At 36.8% G+C, this 25283-nt stretch overlaps 1 protein-coding gene across 7 annotated transcripts in view; it reads left to right on the top strand.

Annotated features, from left to right (window-relative positions):
• The window catches only part of DGKB (diacylglycerol kinase beta), a 637574-nt gene that overhangs the window by 201319 nt on the left and 410972 nt on the right, over positions 1-25283 (top strand). For all 7 annotated transcript variants that reach the window (XM_064487528.1, XM_064487529.1, XM_031454980.2 and 4 more), the window contains 4 exons: positions 4092-4232; positions 11180-11229; positions 14420-14494; positions 17485-17604. In XM_064487528.1, coding sequence (XP_064343598.1) covers positions 4092-4232; positions 11180-11229; positions 14420-14494; positions 17485-17604 — 386 coding nt within the window. The remainder of the gene's footprint in view (positions 1-4091; positions 4233-11179; positions 11230-14419; positions 14495-17484; positions 17605-25283) is intronic.

Genomic DNA, 25283 nt, shown 5'->3' on the forward strand with positions numbered 1-25283 from the left:
CGCGACCACTAATACGGACATTGGAAGTATGAGACATGATTACACTGTGTGACAAATTGCTTCACGAGCCTGATAAGTTTCTGCATGCTAAACCTGAAGAAAAAGTGGAGGAGCCAGATTGCCACAGTGTTTTATTGCCTTATAAATTTAGAAATGTAATTCACGTTACTAGTTTTGAAAATTTCTTTTTACTAGATAAAGGGGAAACTGTGGAGATAATCCTGCCATTTTCATTATCTGGAATGCAGGTGTTGGAAAATAAACTGGAGCAGAGGCGACAATTGAAGATGTACCTAAAACTTATTTGCTAATAATTGAACCTTGACACTGCAATTAAAAGTGTCTATTAGAACAAAACTTTTTAGGGTATCGTTTAAAGAAATGGTTTCATTTCAATGTAATGAAAATCATGTGTTTGAAGAATATAATAGTAGTAGGCAATATTCCATTTGACTAACGCCTACTATTTTTGTGGTTAAAGCTTTGAAGAGAACAATGTTTATATATATATATGAAATCATCGTAAAAACAGAAACATGGTATCAAAGTATAAGATAATTATTTCTAATAGAACAGACTAATTACAGTGCCTATTTTTCACTTTGTTTTGTACTTTGTTGTCCATCATAGTATATATTATACGTGTCTCTGGGTGTGTGGACAGAAATGGTGTGTGTATATGCGCAGACACTTGCCTCACTTTTGTGGGGTGATAGTCAGAGGAAACAGTTAACCTCGGGCAAGTCAGAGAACCTGCATATTGCGTGTCAATCACATGAATTTCTGAGCTGAATACTGACCTTTTGAGGCAAAAGAAAGAGTGCTTTTGACCTAGCTTCATGTACACTTCTAACACTGAAGAGGGTTTCACTGAGGATTGGATGGATGGGTTGAGACGGCCTTTGCTAAAGGGACGTCGACTTCGGAGCCTCTTCTTCAGAGGCTGTTACTGCTCATGAGGAGCGCTGGGGTCCGTTTCCCACCTCTGCTCGCCGAGGAGCGGCGGCCCGGAGACGAGGCTTGCTGCGGCCTGCTGGCCGTTGCGTGGCCTGCTTTGTGCTCTGCAGACCCACAAGCACAAACGGCTTAAAAGGAAAAGGGCTTTTCGCGGGGGCTGTGAACTTCCCCAGAGGGAGATAAGTAGGGGGAACGACCTACAGCCAGACTGAGGAGCAGGAAAGAAAATCCTAAAGGGTAGAGTAGGGTGTAAAAAATAACCTCTATGAAGACAGATTGAGGCCCCAGGGCCTGCTTTCAAAATAGTAAGTGAAAATACATGAACATCTTTTGCTGTGGAGCAGACAGTGGACTGGTCCAGGGATGGGCATTAGGAACAGGAACAAACCTGTGAGCTTCTTCACTTCACTACCTCAACATTTAGTAAAGTCCAGCTCTATAACTTTTTTGTTGTTGTGAAGTAATCGTGAAAAGGGTTTTTGGATGCTTTTTTAATTTGATGCACCCTGTAAATCATTGCAAAAAGTATATATTTTCCCTCCCAAATTTGGCTGAAACTGGACTGAGGAAAAGGCAGTGAGTTCTCCATTGTGTGTTGTCACCTGTGCCCACCCTTTCTTCTTTTCAATGTAAAACTGTGGCACAGCTAAATGCATGGTACAGCTTTCCGTTTACAACAACATGTCATGAACAGAAAATGGGAAATAGTCCACTCATTTTGTCAAACAAAAATAAATTTAGTCCAGTAACATGTTTCTTCCAAAAAGGAGTGTCACATTTAAATCTGTTTGTGTTCACGTTCAGTATACACGCTACGTACAGGGAAGGCAAACAGAAAATCATGTGAGACCCACATTCTCCAATGATCTATATTTAGCATTCCAAAAGCTGATAATGAAATTCCATCTGCCTTCGTTTTATAAATGCGGAGGATCATAGATAAGTGAACATTGATACGTGGACGTGTATAGTACCTCCGACGTGCTTCCTAATGAACGTGATGGCGTGCACTTTTTATTCTTTTTTTGTTTGGGGCTGAGTTTCTGTGCGAGAAAGTTAAATCGAGCTGATGACATCATTTCAGTGCCATCAGGGGGAGCGCAGAAGAGAGGATTAGCTCACCAGGCAGGATGAGTTAGGTCATAGTTTATGCAGCCGTAATTCAAGCGCGGTGCTCTCCAAGGCTGGAAGTTATAGTCATGTCAGGGGTCAACGCCAGAACGCCTTTCGTCATAAGCTGGGACTGCTTACTCCTGCAGCTGGCTGGGCTTTAGTTGGTTAGTGGGGATTAGTCAGGTGGGTTTTTTTTTAAAGCTCAAGATTGCCTTCAATGCTCTGCCTTTGGTTTATAAAAATTACCCTTGTCCGTTTGAATCAGATATACAGTGACACTTCTGGTAAGGAGGGAAATCAATTTATAATACATATATATCTTGTTCAATAACTACAAATAGAAGTAGGATTAGTATGAAACATGACGTATTTGAAATAAGTAAGATTTTGGTAAAGAAATGAAGGAAGGATATAAAGCAGTGTTTTTCATACTGTGGATTGTGACCCATTAGTGGGTAATAAATTCAATTTAGGGGGTCTTTGACAGAATTTTAAGAATGAAGAGGATGAATAGGTTAACATAGAAAATATTGGATCCGTCATGATACTTACTGGTGTGTGTGTGTGTGTGTGTATTTGTGTTGGATCAAGATGTAAATTGTTTTTTCTTACTTTTTCTTACTATTAGCCTTGAATAAAAATAGTCTGTAAGTCATCAGTGTAGACTAAAGAGGATGCATTTGCTAGTTATGGAACTCTGGGAAATTCATCTCACCAAGTCTATTTCTCGTCTGTAAAATGGGACTAGTGCAGTCTGCAGCACAGGGTTACTGGGAGAATTAAGTCAGGTGATACATGTTAAAGTGCCCAGTACGGTTCCTGCCACAGATTATGCACTCGATAAACGGCACATGTTATTAGCAGTAGCATTGTGACTATTAAATTAATTAACTTAGGACTTTTCGTAATGCATTACATTTTTGTACCTGGATATCTTGAGGTGGCTGAAGGAGAGGACAGGTGTTCAGTCAGTTATCGTCATAGGAAAAAGACTAGAGAAAGACGTGGCCAGGCGGAGGGGTGCTGGTGAATGATAGGCTGGTAGAACTGTGTTTGCCTAAGATCATTCTCTCCCTTCCAGTAACTCCTGGTTGACTGGGATTCTAATAGTCATTCAGCCCATGAGCCATCTCACCCAAACTCCTTTTATAGGGCCAAGTGTACCTCAAAGAATAATTGGGATTTACCTGCAGACCTTCTCAGATATGTATGATCTGGTTTCCGAGGCTTCTCTGTAAGATGGAACTAACTATTGTGAAAGAGTTTCAGTGTAACTGTCATCGGCCAGGTAATCTGCAGTCATCCGCTGCTGTGAACGGGCACTCGAGTTCTCTACCTTTGTCCTAGAGTAGGTGCAGTGAGTGGTTGTCAGAAACAAGGTGTGTGGACCATATTAAAACCAAACAGCAGTTTATATTGTTACCTCCCTCATTAAACCTGTCATATTTATCCGGATTTTTGTTTACGTTCCCTTTCTCTCTTATGGGTGAATTCCTTGATGGCAAAAAGGATGTGTTATTCATGAGGCTGGCAAATATTTGACATAAATACATGCTTTTAGGTATGAATGATTCCTGATTATCAACATAAAAATCTTATTGTGACAGACTCACAGTCCTTTAGATTTTTGTGGAAGACCGGTTATCAATCTCCCCAGCTGACTTATAGCTGTCAGTGTGTAAAGCAGAGAAAGGGGAATAGGAAACTAGTTCCTCACACTTTGAAATCTGTCTGCCAGCTCAGCCTGGGCAATAGAAGCCTGACCGGACACCCTCCGGTGGGTAGGCAGAGCAGTCCCCGTGTCCACGGATCCCAAAGAGCTCCCCATTACTTACAGAAGCCATAGAATGTCGGTCTCTGCTGTGCTGGAGACCAGAGAATTTGGCTATTTTATGTCTAAGAAGATGTACAGCTTGCTACATGCTCTAGGCAGTCTCTCTCTATTTTCTTTGTTGTTTTTTTTTGTTTGAGAACACTATGAATATTTTTAAGACTATAAAGACAAATATTTTTTTTTCCAGGTCTGAGAATGAGTAAAGGTGCCATCACGCCTCCCCGCACTTCTCCGGCAAATACGTGTTCCCCAGAAGTGATCCATCTGAAGGACATTGTCTGTTACCTGTCTCTCCTTGAAAGAGGAAGACCTGAGGATAAACTGGAGTGTATGTGCTTCTTCATTTAGTTTATTTATCACGGTTGGGTGGGGGAAGGGACTGGGAATGGACAAACTTAAAATCGCATCTACTGTGGTTGTCTAAATTTTTATTAAATAAAGTGACCTTGGTTAATGATAATAATAATAAATCCCTCCAACTGAGAATCAGACCATTACAAGATATTAAGAATCTATCAATTTTAGGCTATTGTTGATGAAGTACCACTCATTACTGAGTATTTCTCGAGCATGATTGTCAAATGACATTTTAAAGATCTTACCCAGTTTGATAACAAGCTGATACTGAAAGCTATCCTTTGAGTTGTTTTGGGGAAAAAAAAAACATTTATTTCTAGTATGTGAAGGGATCTTCCTGTTAGTCAGAAAAGAGGTTCCCCCTGCGCACTTAACTTGAGCCTCTCTCTGGAAATCTTCCTTGAAATCTTCATCACCAATTTTCTTTACTAGGGGCAAATAATTTCTTAAATTTTAGCCAAACATGAGAGTTTCAATTCTAGGATTTGACTCTGAATATTATAAGCAATTAGACTCTGAATATTATAAATAATTAAACAAAAGCTTTGTTTCTTCTACCATGTAGCAGGCGTGTCAGAGAATTTCTATCTAGTTGAAAGGAAATAATTGCTCTTTTATAAAATACAGTGACAGTGCCCCCTCTGGTGGCAAACTGTACTCATTGCAAGGCAAGAACATCAAACCTTTACTCTAAGCATGATGATTTAATCATCTATTCTGTCTCCAAAGCCCTTGTCAGATATAGAGCTGATGGTTTGTTCCATAATCTGATTAACTTCATTATATTTTATATCATTCAAATGAATTAAAAATTCTTGCTACTGAAATGATAGTGAAGATAATGGACCCTAAATGTGATATTTCTTGAAGCAGATATAGAACATTGTGACATCTCAGAATTATTAGATAGTATGTTTAATTAAATTTCACAGTAACTTGTTGATAATTTGTATCCTACTAACAAAGAATTTACCATAATATTTGAGTCATGCCTGCTTAGGTTATGAATAAACCACATGAACATCATTCTTCAAATGCGTATTTATTAGCTGTAAATGTTGAATATTTGCACTTCAAGATGTATTTGTATTCCTAAGAACCTACAGAACACTCTCATTCCAAAATAAATATTATTGCTCAGTGAGTTTCTATTGAGGTCATGGCCAGAGAGTTTTCTCAGGTGTTATCAGGACCATGTTTAGGATGATTTTAAAAATACAGAGACAAATATTCTTTTCCAGATCTGAGAATAAATAAAGGCACCATCGCTTCTCTCCAACATGGTCTTTGTGTTCCAACTTAATTATTTTTAGGTCAACTGGAAGTATTATATGTGTGTGTCTGTGTGTATGTATATACACATGTGTATCTATATGTGTGTATGTATCTGTATGTGTGTGTATATTGTCTTTACTTGTGTGTATGTTTTTAAAAACAAATCCTAGGTAGAAATCCTAAGAGGCATGTTTTCAGTCCTCAGTTTGCATCTGTGAATCAACAGTCTTTGTCCACAGTGATAAGGCAGAATTGTTAACCCACAAACGATAAAAGAAAAAACCAGGATGAATCACATCAAACCTGACCTGCCGCTTACCTTTCTTCAGTGTTATCAGTCCCCTTCCCTCTGTTCTTTGAGGTTTCCAGCTCTTTCCAAGCTCATACCAGGTGCGGTTGCATTTTCCTTTTCTCTTAGCCATTTTTTAGACTCTTCTCATGGAGTTGTGACAGCCTGGCTCTATTACTGCGATTTCCCCCAGAGTCTTCAGAGTAAATGAATTTCGATTTCAGAGGCACATTAAGGTTCCAGCTTTGTTCTAGTTCTCTTCTCTACTGTCTTCAGGTTGGGAGGACCTTAACCTGGTCCTTAATCATCTGGAGCTTGCTTTTGTGTGTTTGGTTGGTTGCTTGGTTCTTTAAATGCCAGTGCGTAGCCCTTTCCTACATCAGTTAGATCAGAATCCATTTCTTTCACTCGGTTTCTTAGCCACACACTTACACGTCTTTCCCTTCTACAATCACCCTTTAAAAATTCCTAACATTGTTAGGAATTCCACATATTCTAATTATAGAGTCTTTCAATAAAGGTTTTTTATTTAAATAAGAATTTAAAGAAATTTGATGGTTGTTAATTTAATATATACTTATTTCCAAAATAGTTATGACTCAACGGACACAATATATACTAGAGGAAAAAAAAGAAGAAAATAATTTAACTTAACACAGAAATAGATAATGATCAAGCACCCAATATAATTAACATTTGTAGGTGAGTACTGTTTTTGAATCTTAATTTCCAAGTAGCTAAGCAGAAAGAAGTATATACACCTTGGCTGAGGCCAGAGGTTCTTGGGCTTTATCACACATAAGAGTCACCTGCAGGGCTTATGAACACACAGCAAGCTGGGCCCCCACTGCAGGAAGCGCGATCCCGCAGGTCTGGAATGGGACTTGGCATCTGCATCTCAGGCCATGCTGACTCCAGGGACCACATTTTGAGAAGCATTGGTTTATGGCATTCCTTCTGTCCTATGAAAACACACACACACACACCATCACACAAGTCATCTGAAATGACAATTGTTTCTTGGACTTGAATGGTGGCCGTATTTGACAGTTTCTTTTACCTGGGTTATTAGAAAAAGTAGTATCATTGTTTTAAATGTTTATAAAAGGAAGACTTCCCTCCCCAAATAACGTTTCATAAATCTGTTCAGAGCTCACCACCACTTCCTATCCCACCTGGCTTTTCTGCCAGGCATTTACAAAGTGTTTAGAATGAAGGTTTTTCTTTGCATTGAGAGGAAGCTAACAAAAGCTCTTGAACTTCCTACTGATCATATGTCATCTCTTATGCTGCTTTCCTTCATTCCGTGCTAGTTCCTCACTGAGCTCACTGCCAGTACTGAGGCCCTTTCAGGTGAAAGGTGTTTATCCACTTGCTCCCGTGGACCCTTAGAAAGTGCGTGTGTGTGTGTGTGAGTGTATGTGTGTGCGTGCGCTGAGGTTGTGGAGCGGAACCTATTTTTCTCTCTCCTTGCTGGTGTTAATTACCAGCCGCCCTGGTGCACAGATGAGAACGTTGTATCAGGGCTGATACGCCCTCTTCACCTCAAACCAACTACAGCCCTTTATGGAGAGCCTTTCAGTACATCCCTCTGAGTCTCCTTACATTCCTTAAATTCTGTCACCTCCCCTCTGTCTTCTTTCAGCCACTGACTCTTGTTGCAGTGCCCCCAAGCCTTGTAATTTCCCAAGAATGCTCTTATCCTAAACTTTTAAACCCTAGTATTTCACTTTGACCACAGTGTACGTTCACTTCTCACTTTCCCAGTTTAATGTAAATAGGATATAGCACAGTGCTTAGGAGCCTAGACTCTTCATTTCACTAACTGAGTGAGTCTTGGCTTTGACACTTACTATCTGAGTGATTTGGGCACATGTTTAAAACCTCTTCAGGCCTCAGCTTCCCCAGCTGTAAAATGGCATCATAATAATGTCTGTCTTTTGTGTTTGCCGTGGGGATTAAATGAACCAATATTTGCTCACATACGTTCCTTCACATTGTTAGTTTGTATACATGTTAAGTGAAATAAGAGTCAGCTAAGAATTCTTGTCACTGCCCGCTTCCCTTCCTCCTGAGCTTGTCTGCTTCTTTGGGGCCCCCAGTGCCTTTAAATGCAGGCTGACTCCATAGTCCACGGTGTCAGTCGTTCTTTCTCACTTAGTTCGGGCACCCAGTGTATTGGCTCATATACTGATTTGGCAGAGATCTAGTGAAATAAAAATGTGCAACTCTGTGGATTATATCTCTACTTGAAACCTCAGCTGGCCTCCAGTGCCTTCAGCGTTTGTCTGGCCATCGAATTCTAGTTATAGGTTTGTTTGGCTGTTTCCTGGCTTCAAACCCCAGCGTATTTAATCATCATCTCACTCACTAGATAGCAGTTCTTGCAACTTCCTCTCATGTTACCTAAAGCTTGTCAAACTCTGTGTCTTTCCTCTTTCTCTTTTGACTCAGGATAAGCGTGTCCCTTTGATAGTTCCCTGTTGAACAGTACATAAAAGTTAGTCCTTGATGTAGCGTCTGTAAACTAATCTCACTCCACAGTTTGACCCCAACCTAGTTGGCCAGTCTCACGTTTGGCATTGACCCCCGTACACATGCACAGCAGTGTCCCAGTTACAAGAATCCACTTTTCAGTCAGACAAACTGAACTTTTCCACCTTCGTGCCTTTGCTTATAATGTGCGTTTTCTGGAGGTGTATATCTTTCCTACTGTGGATCGTAGTCAGTCCAGTCTACACCTGAAGCCTGGCTCGCATCGTGAAACCTTGCTATCTTCATTTTGCTCTCCTTCCTTGTAGCCTCGCACTGTGTATAACTTCTCATACTGCACCTACCCCTTGTGTGTGTGTATTTCAAAAGATAGATGCTCAGTAAATGACAGTTAAATGATTGTATTGAAGTCGATGGGTGCTTGACAAGAGAAAAACAAAGTGAACTATTTCAGGCATTAAATAATACTACATTTATAGTTTAAAATACTTGGTGTTCACATTTGGGTTAGTGTTTATCAAATTATTAATGACTTAACTAGAATAACTTTTAAGTTAGTTTACATTTACTGAAAATATGTTCACTAAAAAAAAGAAAATATATGGAAAATAGATCATTGACAGACAGATAATGAAGACTAACCTGTATGTTTAAGTTACTGCTATGTACAGTAATAATCTTAGAACCACTGAAATTTGACATTGAAAAAAACCTTAAAGATCATCTGGTCAATATTCCTCTAGTGTCAATGGAAAAACTAAAGCCCAGAGAGAGGGGTTATTAATTACACCAGCAGTTTAGCTACCAGTGATTGAAATGCATGATTTTTTACCTACTGACTAAGTGTTCTTTTTATTCTGCAAAGCTACCTTTCCTTGTTTTTATTATTGTTCCTTTTGTGAAAAAAAGGGGAAAATATTGGAGCGGTATGTTAGATGTCAAAAACTCTAAGCAAATTGTTTTCCCCTCTACCCTTATGGTTTATTAAGTAGGTCTCGAAATATATAAAACAGTAAAAAATTTATGAAGTAAAGTAATTCTGGCTTAAATGCCTTCTAAAAAATCTTCCAATCTTTAAAAACAATCTCCATATTAATATTTCTATATCATTATGCAAAGTACAAAAACACCAGTATATAGGGTAGAACATTCAATGAGAAAACAAATAGATAAAAACTTGCAAATCTTTTGTAAAAGACACAAATTCTAGGTATAAAGGATTACCCTCATATTACATAATGTGCCTTTCCTTTGATCTTTTAACCAAATTCATGTGTGGGCACATAATTGTTTCTACATAAAGTATAATTACATGAGCTCAAAAATAGAAAAACAGTGGGTTAAACTAGTTTGTAACTTTGTAACAGGGACCCACCTTTGGAATCTATCATGTTGACAGTTTACTTTTCGTATTGGGCTTACATTACTTTTGTACCTAAAAATCTATATCCTGATTATGTTGGTTTTAAAAATAAGATCTAAAAAAAATTTTTTTAACTTAAAAAAAGACCTATTTGTTCAGTGATTCATTTGACCTTGGAGATTAACTACTTTTAAATTCTAAGAATAGTCTTACTGTAATGTTTGAGATAGATTAGTTTTATCAATATTTTTCAAATATGATTTTAAAAGGGAAAGGGCCTATAGGATTACCGAGCCAAATAATGTTTTTATTTTCCACGGCATTAATAACTGCCATATTTTCTTTGCTTGCTTGGTTTCTCTATTCTTTTATAACTAGCTCCCTAACCCTCTGCCCTAAATTCTGTTTGAAAACTTGAGCTCTCCATCTGTTCTCTCATCTTTTCATTGTTAGTTACCTTTTCCTTAATTTTACTTGTTCAGTCTTTCTGGAATCACCAATTTTGGATGTGAAAACTATAAGACAGAACTTTGAGTTATTATATATATTTTTTTATTTTCTTGTTTTCCAATTTCTTTTTTTCCTCTTATGTCTTTCATTTGACGTCTGGGACTTCTGCCTCTATGATTTTCACTCCTTCTGCAGCCTCTTCTGTGGTCTTGGGGCATGCGAGTTATACAAGGGAGTCCCCAGGCCAGCCAGGGACCTGTCACCCTGCTTTCCTGAGCGCCTTACCACGGAGCCAGCCCTGGCCTTCTCCTTGTTTCATTGGTGCAGAGGAATTACCTTATGCAACTACATCTCATATTTAAATAAATACACTGTGATAGCCATGATAATAACACATTTATGTCTTGGAGTCCTCCATCAGAAAAATTCCCTTATTTTGCATTAATTTTTTTTCTTTCCCATACTGCTTAAGGATCAGTGAAAACAATGGCTTATTTTTGTGTAGTGCCCTGGAGCTACTGATGCGCATTTGTGTGTTATCACCTCACTTAACTTTCACAACAGATGTGTGTCTTACCACGGTGATTATTCTCAGTTTACAGATGAGAAAACAGTGTTTCCCTAAGCTCATCTAATAGTGAATGGCACATTCCAAATTATAATTGATTTCTAGACTCTGAAATCAATTTTTTTCTTCTTACCCACTCAGTCCTTTAATATCCAGAGTCTAAATGTCTGAACTCTTCGATGGTTTTTGACTTTCCATTTAATGATCTTACAATAAACAATTTGGACAATGGTGCTTTGTAGTGTTTCCTAGCTATTTAACAAAAATGGATAGAATTTATATTTGATATCCAGTATTTTTATTAATGATTAGTTCATTTTTAAAGCTTGAGAAATGATCCCACAGATAAATTGCTTTGAACAGGGAGAGGATTTAGCAGTATTTGTTTTCAACAGAAAATAAATTTTAAAGAATATGCCTTATTCTAGCATTGATCTTCCTTGCCCGTAACCTTGCTTCCAACACCTCTTTTGTTTCTAGTCATGTTTCGCCTCTACGACACGGATGGAAATGGCTTCCTGGACAGCTCGGTAATTTTTTTCTTCAAATTTTCTGTGAAAATTTCAAAGTAGTTTGTTCTGAAAAATGCAATGAATAAATTTATAGCTATTACCACAGAAGACACAATATAATTTCCATGATCTCACACAGCATTTTTATCATCTGACTTTCTGAGAGTTTTCTGAGGAAACTGTTAGGATTACAATTGTTCTATTGAATAACTTTACTACAGAAAAGTGACACAGAAAGATTAAAAAAAAAAAAAAGAAAAACTTCTACCTTGCCTGAATAAAGCATAAGAGAAATAGGAGGCCATTGGTCTAGAAAGGGAATATATATGTGTGTGTGTGTGTGTGTATCAGTGAAATTTGGCACTTAGGAAAATATTGAGAGTACAAGTAAAATTTAAAGGAATTATAAAGTCAATTCAATCATTTTATTATTTTCCCATTGTTTAAAAGTTTTCTTAGTCATATACGCTGTTGAACTAGGTAAACAGATTTAAAATTGCTTTGGCAAACTTCCCTTTTTAAAATGGCTCATCCGATTTTAAATGCAGCTTTCATTCTGTCTATAGTTTTAGTCTTAAAAATTAGTAGAAGGAAAATACCATCTCTATGATTTGACTGAAAGCAATAATTAGATGTTTATTTTATTTGTATTGTAGGTAAATCATTGGCAGTTTTCAGAGAGTAGTTAGACTCTTAGTTCTCAAATCAGAGGCTCACAGGTACATCCATCTCAGATACCATCAAATGATCCCTATTCTGTTTAATGTTTTGCATATTGTATCATTTTTGTTCTATGAAGGAAGAATAAGAATATTAACAAAGTAAGTGTCAAGGTGTGGAAATTTTGAAGTACATAGGTACATTAAAAGCCAATTTTTGATGCATTTAATATTGATTAAAACAGACATTATTTCTGATAATGAGTTTCTCTCATCATCGGATATACCTCCCCATGGCAGAACTCAGACTTTCACAAGCAAAGCGGTGATCTTGGAGACTTTTTTATGTAACACTGAGTAGGATAATGGTGCATTAGCTTCTCCAGAGAAAGGTGAAAATATATAATTCCTACTCTAGGAAATGGCCACCTATCTGAATTGGTGCTGTGATTGTGGGATGTCTTATGTTAAAGTCTCTCTGATTTTTCACAGGCTATTATTTTTAAGTGCCTAGTAGTATTCAGTTTTCCATCTAGCGGTATTAAGCCATAGGATACATTTGCTCATTTTCTGGCGGCATTTCACGGCTAGGAATTCAGATTTCTTCTCCATATTTTAATATGCGTATTGTAGCAACTTCTTACTACAGTAATGCAAATTATATTTTAGTGTGGATCTGTTTTATTTAGTTTTCTTTTTAATTACATTAAAATAATGTTTCTTTACTAGGCTTTTAGCCATGGGTTGGCAGCTGATTTGAAAATTCAGTTGAATGCTTTTTTTGGTCTCTGGCCATTTTTTTGGTTAACATATAGTAGATTACTAGCAATATTTATAACTATACTTCCAATATTAAACACTGAGCTGAGGGTAAATAAGTTTGTTTATGATTCAGTTAGTCTTTTTTGTAACGAAAGGTCTAGTTTTTAATTTGTATGGTTTTCTCCACACAACTTACTGCCCTGGTATGTTTCCTTCAATATCAGGTTGAAATTACATCTTCACGTGTCATTTGTCTTTGAAATTGAAAGTTTTAGCTGTTCATATATTGGAGAAAGAAGAGAGGAAAATGAATACTTTGGAAAATGTTCGCTGTGTCTGATACTACTAGTTAATGTTTATTGATCACTTGTGATATGCCAGATAAGATCAATGTATTTTATATAATAGCCTGTTTAATTTTGGCAACAGCTCTATGAACTAGGTACTATTAGAATATCCATTTTACTGTTTAGGAAGCTGAGTCTTACAGAGGGCACATGCCCACACAGCAGTCACCAAAAGTAGTTTCCGCTCCTTGAAACACATACAGAGGCTTCAGTCTTTCCAAACCACTACAAGCAAAAGTAAAGTAGGTGGAAGATTAGCCACACACACACACACACACACTAATTTCTAATTCCAAGGCTTGTTTTTAAAATTTTTTTTATCGGTAATAAGTAAACACATTTCTATTTGTATTGTTTTGGGGACAATGTGTGTTGTATAAATAACATTTTTGTGATTGCATGTGTTTTTTGGAGAAGAGTAGTGTAACTTTCATCAGTTTCTCACAGGTTCTATGACCTCCCAAAAGAAAACCATTTTTGCCAGGTTTCCTTCCTCATCCTATGTATATTAGCCACATACTTCAGATCGGAGATTTGAGTATAATAATTTTTTATTAATATACTTTCAAACCTTATTCTTTTATATTTTTTATATTTTCAAATGCAATGCTATAAAACACCACCTTTAATTATGTCATTGACTGACCACCCTTAAAATGATCAGCATTCACAAAGCATATTTAATCATTTCTGGAGATACAGAAAAATTTAAATATTAAATAAGTCATTATAAAAATGTTTTAATTTATTTAGCCAAGCCATATATATTCACTAGCAGTTTCTCAAAGAGTTAACTTTGAGCAGAACAATGTAAAACTTGAATCTAAAATTCATTCCCCTTGTAAAATAAGCTCTATGTACACTTAGCCTTCAAACCTTGACCCTGAACACTCCTCTAGCCAAACAAATTATACCAGTAAATGGCTGGAACAGTTAATACGCGTTCTCAGTGTATCAGAATAATAATAAACCTCTCAGTTGCCCTCAAACACTTCCTTCCTCCCGTCCATAACTGTTTGCAAGACACAGGGTCAGGATGCTTGGTGACTTGAAAATCACGTCTTGTGGAAATATGCATGTGGCTACTTTCATCAGACACTGCTTTTCAAACAAAATTTTTCTTAAAAATCTTCTAGAAGAAAAAATATCCTTCTTTGTATAGCTGTGCCCTCTCCTGGTGACGATTTCTAGACAAAGTACAAAGTGAATTTGCTTCCTGGCTCCTCTTTTACGTGTTGTTACTTAGAGCTTTAAAGAGAAGAGGTAGATGTTTACTTATTTATATAAAATGCATCGCATCACTCCTTCAGTTTCTGAGTGACCAGTTGAACAGAACAGTTCCTGTCAGTGAACGCTGAAGAACTTACTGAGACCTTGCATTCATTGTCCCTCCCCCCACCCCGTTTCTCCCCCTTCCTCGCCACCCCCCCCCCCATCCAGGAGCTGGAAAACATCATCAGTCAGATGATGCACGTGGCCGAGTACCTGGAGTGGGACGTCACAGAGCTTAACCCAGTAGGTACATGAATGACTTCCCTGGTGGCCGCCTTCTAGGGGGCCTCTGTCTCTTTTGTCTCTTTTGGAACTGTAATATATTACTGGCATTGATTTTATCTTTTGATAACTCTAAGTTACTATTTCGAATCAGTAGCCGAAGTGGATTCTGAACAGGAAAAGGTGTATGTCATTTTCTGAAACTCCTGTCAATAGCTTTTGCTTTTCCTCCTCCTGGAAATTAATTTCAATGGTGGTCTTACGTACACGCAGGTGAATAGAAGCTGCTGAAGACATGGCTAATATCATGCCATAAAAACCTCAGAGCTGACGTGTTTTTTATGATCTCTATGATTTTCCTTATCTGGGAACAGCTAAAATAGTGACTCTAAAAGAGGACGAAGGTGATTAAGGAGATGATGATGGTGGTTTACTGAGCACAGTGCTCTGTGTTATCCTTTGTGTGTGTGTTAAGGCTCACAACTCTGTGAGGTAGGCACTGCTATTTTATTCATTTTACAGATGGTGAAACTGCCATCCCAAAATGAATGGTACTTACCCAAAGGTCTTCAGCTAGTTAAAGGGTGAGCCCGGAAATGCTAATCCGTTGTTTAAAAAAATAGTATCTAACAATGACTAGAAGCACATTTAAAAAAACCTTCTTATTTTTAGTAGATTTATACCAAAGTTACAACATTATTCAAAGATGTATTAAATCATACTTGATTAGAAACTTTGGCCACAGGTAATGTTTTAGGGAGAGTTAACAAATGTTATTGATTTTAATTTCTCTTGGAAACGAACTAAGTTTAGCAAATTGCACATTAATTAAGTAAATACAAGTCAGTTTTATTTAAATGGTTTACATTTTATATGAACTCAGAGAGCCTATTTAACCACAGAAATTCACATTTATGCAGTCAACACAATGGTGATGGCATGATTAAGTGATGCAAGAGCCCTAACGGCATTCCCCTTGCTTTGCAAACTGATGCTGTTAGAGGGTAACCAAGTCGGCACTGTCTTCTAAAAGAAGGACACGTTCTTAGCTGGGATTAGGATTTTCTGAGGTTTAACTCTACTGTTTTTTTTTCTTTCTTTCTTTTTTATGTGGAAATGCACATTCTGTGACATAATGAATGGCAGATAATATTAACAAAATTGTAGTTTATATATGGAATAACAAAGTAACATATATTTAATGCTAAGAATACCACTTGGCTCATTGTAATACTGTTTTCACTGAAATCAAAGGACTTCTTATAAATTCTGCTGCCTTTTTTGGTTAGTTTAAAACAGCATTCTCCATCCTATTTAATGTAATACCTGTGAATAGAATTTATCTATCAATCAAGCCTCTGGTCCTCATTGGAGTAATACAGGGAAGGAGATCTTTTTCAGTCAGCCTTGAAAGCAGATGGAGGCAGCACCACATCACAACAGAAAGTGTTTGGTGGTGGGGACTTTGAGAAAGGGGAGATCTGGATGCTCTAAGGAAGGGAATAGTTGGTGGTCGGGCAGTCTAATGAGGACAAAGACCTTTTGGAAAATACAAATGATAAACTATATCGCATCATTAGTCATTTGTGGCAGGCACTGAGAAGTCTGCTTCTTCTCTGGGTAGGATGGATAGTAGAGAGTCAAGATAAAAGACTTGCCTTGTGCACTGTGTTCGCTGCCATAGTAACGGCCTCCTGCTGCCTAATGATGCACCAGCTCTCCCCGTTTTAAACGTGTACACATTTGCACACGTTGTCTGACTCCTGATGAGTCTGCATAAGTTAATAAAGAGAATTGTACTTTTGAGGTTGATAGCAGTTAGTAGGGGAGACAGAGATGTCCTAGGAGATCTTCTGCCATTTTACCAAATTGTAAACAATTTTCCTTGTCTTTCATTTTGAGGATAATGAAATAATTATTTCAGCATCATTTTGTTCCAAAGAGTCTTTTGCCCATACCTCTAAAGAAGTTTGTTTTCATGAAGGAAAATAATCTGATTTTCAAATACTTCCTGAGGAAAGACACCAGTCAGCCAAGTTCAGGGATTTTTTACAAACAACGCTTCTGTCAACATATCAAATATTCCATTTATTGCACCTTTTCAAATTTTTGTTTTAATGCTCTCTGTATTTCTTTTTTTTCCCCCCAAATTGATTAACACATCCATATTAGATTAAAATGGTGAGTTATTTTCTACTGGATTCTACCACGTTTGCCACTTTGGGGCCATTAGATGGGAGGTGCTTCACCTTCCCAGCAGCCAAGGGTAATATGTTTACGCAAACATAATTTCTGCTAATGTAACATGAACAACACCTATAGTACACTTACTATGTATGCTACGGACTCTTCGAAGATACTGTATTCATGCATTTAATCTTCACAACAACGCTTTGAATTAACAACTAATATTAGCACTATACAGGCGAGAAATAGATGTATTACAAACACGTACTGTGGAGAACATTTTGGGACACTCTGTGCAAGTCATCTTTAGAAAAGAAATCTAATCAAAAATGACTAGACTGTTTAACATGTTGGCTCTATTAAGTTCTGATAGGCAATTAAAAGCAACTTAATTCCCCCACCCCACGCCACTTAGCAAAGAATTATTTCAGCTCTTTGCCATGAAGTTAATTTGTTCAGTCATTACCTGGCATATATTTGAATTAAAAGAAGACTAGGGAAAGCAATTAAAGGCCATTTTTGTCCTTAAATTAAAGATATCTTCTTGTTTAAATTGTACCGTTTGGTGACAAAATACTAAAAAGTTGAGCAAGGATTTCTCAAAGTTGATCAATGTACATAGTCACGTTGTAGAAGTCATAACAAAGCCACTGTATTCTCAATAATAGGGTTAACATTGTCCCAAGTTATCTAGCTATTTACCTCAACTCTCTACTTAGCAGCTAGTCACAGTTTATCTTAACCAATTCAATGCAGTACTTTGTTGTATCATGTGACATTTATTTTATTGATGTATTTCAAGTTTTTCCTCATCTTCACTCCAGATCCTTCATGAAATGATGGAAGAAATTGACTATGATCACGATGGAACCGTCTCTCTGGAGGAATGGATTCAAGGAGGAATGACAACAATTCCACTTCTTGTGCTCCTGGGCTTAGAAAACGTAAGCATTTACACAGAGAGCATGGCCTGGTGTAGGGTTGTCTTTGACACATTTTGATTATAAATCGATCTGGTCATTTTCTACCATTAAGTGTACAGTGAGTGCCCGGCCCTTCTAATGCGTGTGCCACCGTGCACTTTAACAGTAACTCCTTGTGCGGGAACAGTTGCCATGAATAAATTGATTCATTTTAGGTATTAGCTTATTATTTAACACATAATTTCTCTCTTTAGTTTCCTGCTATAAAGTGCAATCTAATTTTTAAAAATCTCAGCTGTCTCAGTTTATTTAATGCAAGAAACGCCCCAGTAGCATTGCATTCTGTGGTTCTTGTGGTCTCCACCCATTTTGTAATCCCCGTCCCCATGAAGATCTGTTTTATTGATGATCAGATCAATACTTGAAGGAGACAACTATATATCAAGATGATTGATAATATATATATATATATATTTTTTAAAGCAGTCTCTCAAAATTCTTCCTTCTAAGTTTGCCGGTTTTCTTATATCAGTGCCTCCCGTCATAATTAAAACTGGTTTGGGAATAAAGTAGACCAACATGAGATCAGAATTTGGTATGATAATGATTTTGAAACCAAATCGTGCTCCCCTAGTCTTGATGTGAATTTCAGTAACAGTTAACTTAAAAATCCAATGAGTCAACACTAGATTTTTGTATCTAGCGTTAATAAAGAAGAATTAACTCTAACATGCATGTAGTAAAATATTTACTTAGATTCAAGGAGTTTTACTGATGGAAAGCACCACATGTAATATTTAGAGTTTTGAGATGCAAGAACACAGTGTCTCCTGCTTTGCTGCTGACCCCAAAACCTGTCATGCTTCTTCTTACCAGCAATAACAAGTTTTTTAGATTCAAGACTATACCTAAGTTATTCAAGACACCGAGATTTTTAAAAGTCAGTCCTCAGGAGATCTTGCAGCCTGTGTTTGTAAGACATGTGAGAGTATGTAAAAATATGTTTGTACACATTCACATAGGCGTTTGGGAATATATAAATGGGCTTTGGGTCAGCAGAATTTGTCTCTGTTTTGCCTGGATCTTCACGTTCTTTTACGTTCAGCTTAACCTTTACCCTTCATGAGGCCCATGGGATTTTAGACATGGTCAGAGGAAGGAAAAGAAAAATTACTAATAGATGATAAATCGGCGGAAATTACCCTTAAATAATTTATTAAAACAAAGATAATCAATATAGATCTCATTGTTAATAGATACATATTTCTACATTTTGAAAATTAATGAAGCAATGGTTTTTGTATTTAATGTCCTTATGCTGTACATAACTTCATATCTTTTTGTAATAACTGACTATATATCTATCATAAATATGGGTTTAATTTTTTAATATGCCTTCTGACAAAATACATACGTAAATCAGGCTGTTGGGAGAAAACTGACAAAATGTTAACTTTGTAAGGTTTGGTGTATATTCTGTCCTGAAAAATAGTTGACAAATGACTATTCAAGAAATTCTAATGATAATGGTTCCCTAGAAGGGAATTTTATATTTTTAAAGCTAACGTGTTTAAATTCTAAATACTTATGGAAATTCTATTTTGATAGAATGAGAGAATATGCAGGAATGAGTAAGTCAGTCATTTGGTTGGACAGGCACGTGCAGAAATTGATACTTTTTAATGAAATATAGTCAGCTACAATGTGTCAATTTCTGGTGGATAGCACAATGTTTCAGTCATATATATACATACATGTATTCATCTTCATAAGGAATGGAGACTTAGTCATCTATATTTCAAGTATCACAAAAGGATTTGGAAGTATTAATGTTTTTCTTTGGAAAATAATGTTTAGAAAATTCTTTAGTTTTGTTCATAGATACAGATATTTTTGAAATTATGAAAATAGCATGAGTAAACATAATCCACAAATCTTTTGGATTTAACTAAAAATATTTTAAACCTCATCAGTTTCTAGTGTAGCAGTAACTGTTTCAATGGAATGATAATTTTTTCATTAGTTTCAATCAGGTTAATGATACATAATTTACTTTCAATTCATTCTTAAATTTATATTTTATGTTTTTAGTTAGGAGGTTCTCCCCCGCCCTCCGCCCTCCGCCACCCGGAACCTAATAGGAGAAATCAGTATCGGATTTCAAAGTAACCGAAAGCTGTGTTCCAAAGCTGTCTTCCCAGTGATGACCACCAGATGGCAGGGCAACCTTGGTTAACTCCTATAGGTCAACTTGAATATGAGATTGGAAGTTTCCCTTGTAAAGAACAATTCTGAGAGTAATATCACTTTTTCTTCACTTCTTAAAAAGATTATACAATAATCTTTTTAAAATTACCTTTTAATAAAATAGATAAGCCATATAATTACGATCACAAAACCGAGCCTCTGTTTGTTAAAAACAGCTTTTTAAATCCCAGGCATCATAAGTTTTGCACAAAGCAGGAATGAGACAGTGATAACTGAGCGATGAAGGCCCTCTTGTTGTAATTGAGACTTATTTCCTTTCCTGTAGGCAGTTAATGTGTTATGTTATTACCTATAGAGAATTTGATTCATGGTTCCATTGCCCCCCCCACCACACCCCACCTCCCACCTTTGCTTATCAGATTGGAAATCTAGAAGCTTTAGGTTGAATTCAGCCGTTTATTATGGGGTCTGTCTTGTTATGTGGTCCTATATATTCTTGTCTATTGTCAGTCACGAGCTCAGGGAGTTGATTCTAAGTGATGTTAAATACCCCAGTGTATTTGAAAGTGACTGGTGTAGTAGCCAGATTACACAGATGAGAATGTTGCCCTGGGAGAGCAGCCTCACTTGTGATGTAGGGCAAGGCAGTTGTGATTTTATTATAGTTCATTTTTCTCCATCAACAGAGTTTTTGAAACTACTCTGTTTTAACTAATATCTGTTTCAGTGCCAAAATCAGAAGTGTCGTTTGTCAGAACCTAATTCTTTATCAAATGCTAGAGAGTAAGAGTCATTTCCTTTCTCTTACAAGAAATCCTTCAAACTTCACGATCCTTGATCTGAAATGGTGTAACCTCTTACCATCTAAAGGAAAATTGAGAGTTGGGGTGGCATATGTGATTTTGATGACAATAAAAAAAATATGCCTGAGACTTTGTCATTCTTCCCTCAGCATTCATCTCATTGAAAAATTACTTTTTTATAAAAATCTTAATTTTGAATGAAAATGTTTTTCTGTTTTAAATAACTGTATCTAACAATAAACTCTACTCTGGCAGTTGGCCAACTTTGTCTGTAAAAGGGCAGACAGTGAATAGTTAAGACTCTGTGGTACATCAGGTCTCTGTTGCAACACTGTAATCTGCCAGTTTAGTACAGAAGCCACAGACACTACTTAATGAAAGAACAACATTGTGTTCCAATAAAACTTTATTAACAAAAACAGATTATTGGCCAGATTTGACCCATAATTTGCTGATCCCTGCTTTATTTTATCACTAATCTGTCACATGACAAACAATGAGTTTTAACTTGTTTTTAATCATTTTGGAAAATGAAATCTTATATCTTTTACGTAGCTCAGTTAGACCGCCCCAGCAAGACATGAGGACTAGTTAATTATATTATACTCTACTATAGTAGCAGTGCATTTCATCAAATTGACCTTCACCTTGGCTTGGTTATTAACTAACTAGGTCATCTTGCGCCAGACAGTTATTCTCTGTGGACATATAAAAAGAAGTTAGTCAAGAGTATCCCTTTCTTTTTCTAACATTCTTTCAGTTCAAATGTTCTTTTTTCCTAGATAAATAAGATAATTATTAATGCTCCAATTTCTGAAATCTGTCATCTTCTATCATTATTAGATTTTTCAAGGAAAATTACTAAATTCATATTATCATAAAAACAGGAATACACACTTCAATAGGAGACTGGCTTAAAATAAGGATACCTTAACTTCTTTTTTTGTTTGTTTTTTGTTTTTTGTTTAAGTACAGTCAGTTGCAATCTGTCAATTTGTAGTGAACAGCACAATGTTCCAGTCATGAATATACCTACATTTATTCCATATACTCTTTTTCATTAAAGGTTACTACAGATACCTTAACTTCTTAGTATTAGATGGTCATGCCCACATCTAGTCTGTATTATTTTTGAATGAATACATATTTTGATTTCACTATATGTGCTCACAAAATCTGATCTTTAATCCCTATGTGTAGTTTAGACTTTGCCATTGATTGAAATGTTTTAGGGCACTTTTTTGCCTGACTCAATACAGTAAAAGTAGTTGTTTGGTTTGCCTCCTGATTTCTGATATGAAATGTGTCCCTGATGAGTATGGTGGAGGGTAGAAGGTGATGTATTCTTGATAGACTAAAAGCTGTATTTGGAAAACTGATGTTTTACACTTTATTTTTTAAAAACTGAATTTGGTTGAGTTGTTCTGCTGTTTATACATTGCTCAATCTAGAAAGGAGTTACGAAACTGGCTAAATCAGATAATTCTTGAGATTCCAGATAGGGCCATTCAAGAAACTGACCATGTGATGTCACACACAGTTGAATAGGCATTTGGACCTGATGAATGTCAGGGTCTCAGCCTGACTTCAGAAAGTGGGGCCTGGAGATAAATAGTTGACTGCAGCTCCATTCAGAATTGTACAACTTCTCTCTGCATTTTCTCTGCCTAGGACTAAACACTGCTCGTTTTGTTGTCTGAAAGAGCAGTTTCTTTCATATTGTTATTATTTCTGGGAGACCTTGAACAGAACAGGAAGGTGAATTAGAGGTGCTTTTTATTTAATGAGTTGCATTCATTAGCGACGTTAGCTCTTCTATGTGTTATAAGTGATGTCAGTGGAAACGGGGGCCTGGCCAGGTGTGAGGACAGGAGCATTTCAGCTGTGACAGCAGTGAACTTTCTCCTTGAGGTCTTTTAGGGAAAAAATGATTTTATTTATAACAGCCGTAGTTCACTTGAACCGTCTATGTGATCTTGGAGGCATTTAGAGAAAAACTAAAACTTTTGAAAAATCACTGGGATAATGAAGTAGGTTTCAAAATTGTCCAAAGAGCGTTCTTCCCTTTGAAACCTCCCTTTGACACACAGAGGATGAGAAGGCGAGGGGGAACCTGGGGCTCCATGACTGCAGGCCCCCCTGGGTATCATGACACGTTTCTTTGACGTCAGCCCAGAACTGAACTGCTTCATGATAAAATGCAGTATTTTCCAAGTATCAGGAATCAATGTTTATGAAGAATAATATCTGGTAATGAAAAAAATCAGGAGAACACAGTTTTTATGAAATAAAGTGTTGTAAACCTCCAGACAGCTTTCTCAGATCTTTTGGCTGAAGTGCTGGGACGTTACACAAGCCAGCCCAGTGATGGCAATAATATTTGCTGTTTATATAACACCAGTCTTCTGAGGAGCTAAACTGACTTCACAGGTATTGTAAACCTCACACCACGGCCCGGGCGAGGAAAGTGAGTACTTTGATTTTATTAGAAAGGAAAATAAGAAGAAAGGTGAAATGGATTATCCACATTTTCATCAGGAGCCAGGAATCCAGCCTTCCACATTTTCTCTTTATTCCTCTTTTATAAAAATGGATTCCCTTCTATGACAATAAATATTTATTTGTGATAGAAGTACTAATAGGACTATGTTCTTCTGGCTGATAGAATATTGTGAGGGACAGATTCTCCCCCTCCCCACTAAGTTTGCCATCTAAATAAGACAAACAAGACAGGACATGAGACTACAGCGCGTCGGAGTGTAATTTGCACTGCTGAGAAATAGTTGGCTCCTGGTTTCAATTTCTTGAAGTCACATACATATTTCATCCTTTGCATATTTTGGCGATGTATCCAGCTAAGAGCTATAAAGCGATTTAATTTGTTTTTTTGGTAAAGCATTTTCTGTCTGGGTAATGGATTTGTACATCAGTGGCAGCCTGTAACATGGCTAAGTGTTCTGATTGACAGAACACCCACGTTCAGACTTGTTTATCTTTTGATAAGGAAAATGCCAGCTAACTTAGTCCATATGTGCTCTTCCACAGGATGGGGCTTATTCACATGTAATGGACACTCAGTTAAAAATGAAATGACAAGGATTAGGAGAACAGTCATCCACATGAAAATTAAATTTTCTTTTTTCTCTTACACTTCAAAACTAAAAAATTAAATTAATTAAACAATGCTTAAAGCTAACTTGCAGTGTATTTTTAAAGAATGAACCTCCTTACCTAAACTTTTAACATCAGAGTGCCTTATTCTTACATGAATGAATAGAAATTTAAAAATCTAGACAGTTTGGGAAATACAGCAAAATTAAACGAATGTATAAAGTATGCCATTCACATAATAAAGATATTAGAAATCTTACGACTCAGGCAAACTGGAACTGGCTTCAGAAACTACTAGAAAACCTATGTCTTAAGTTTTGAAAAAAAAACTGCAACGCCAATGTCCTCTGACAGCCTCCTCACAGCATGTTCTGTGTAAGGGATTTAGTTGAGAGCTTGTTAGTCCTTTTTCAGAAAAATGAAGCTGAACATTATCAAGAACCGTGAAGGGGCTGAGAGGTACCGTACCAGCAGGTGGACAGGCTGGCATGCCACAGGTTCATAGATGCCGGCAGAGGACATGAGCACCTGGGTCAGCAACAAAGACTTGTTTACTCACAGCAAAGAAGTGTTAGCCGCTTCATGTCTGAGCCGGGGCTCCTGGCCCATGAAGTCTCTTAGGGGCGATGGAGAGGGACCCAAGTAATGGCTGTGCACAGCGTCAGGCTTCGGAACCCCTGGCTTGGGGAAACTAAATCTTTTATAATATGCAGTAGACAAACCTGCCTAACCTTTGGTTCAAAAGGAGAGATTCTTTTTATTATATAGACAGTAAGCAAACCCGTCCTCTCCTCTGGAGGGAGACACATCTCTATTGTTCAAGGCTCTGTGTAATTCAGACATCTTTGAAAAGATAGCCTGGAAAAAAAAGACAGCTCTTCTGCTTACAAAATGTGCAGAAATTCAAGAGACCCATGGAGAATGATCTCCCAGGAAGCATTTTCATTAATGTTTCATATTATGATGCAAATTTGACATTTCTGGTTCTAATGTAAGATTTAGTTACTATGGATTTAATTGGGTGCTTTAGATCCGGTGGTTTTATCTCTTGACTGGGAGTAGGAAAATGTGGTTAGGAAGTATTATTACTACTATTTTATTATCAAGAGAAACAAGATGATCTGGACATGTTTATCTTGCCCCTGTACCCCAGAATTTGTGTTAGCTCCCCAGCACATAATAGGTGCTCAAAAAATTAATTAGGTCATTGTGTTCTAAGAAATATGGCAACTTGTATAACCTGAAAAACTTTGGCCAGTAATGGTTTCTATACAATACAAACAAATGATGTCTGAAATTAATCTGAGTTTGATATAATTTGGTAAATGATTTACAAGTACTACATGTTAATACAGAAAACGATGATAACAAAAGCAATGATATATAATAACTTCATTTATTATCTTGACCTCCTTGTAAGGGATTCACGAGATTCATAAGCATCATATTATTTCATTTTACTTCAATGTTGACAATGCAGATGGAAGTAAGTGCCTGCTGCGGAGTAGCTATTAGGATGTTATGTAGGGTTTTACTTAGAAGAATAAGTAATAATTACAGTTGTTTTGTTAGAATGTG

This window comes from Camelus dromedarius, chromosome 7 (genome assembly GCF_036321535.1).
Source record: "Camelus dromedarius isolate mCamDro1 chromosome 7, mCamDro1.pat, whole genome shotgun sequence".
NCBI lineage: Eukaryota > Metazoa > Chordata > Mammalia > Artiodactyla > Camelidae > Camelus > Camelus dromedarius.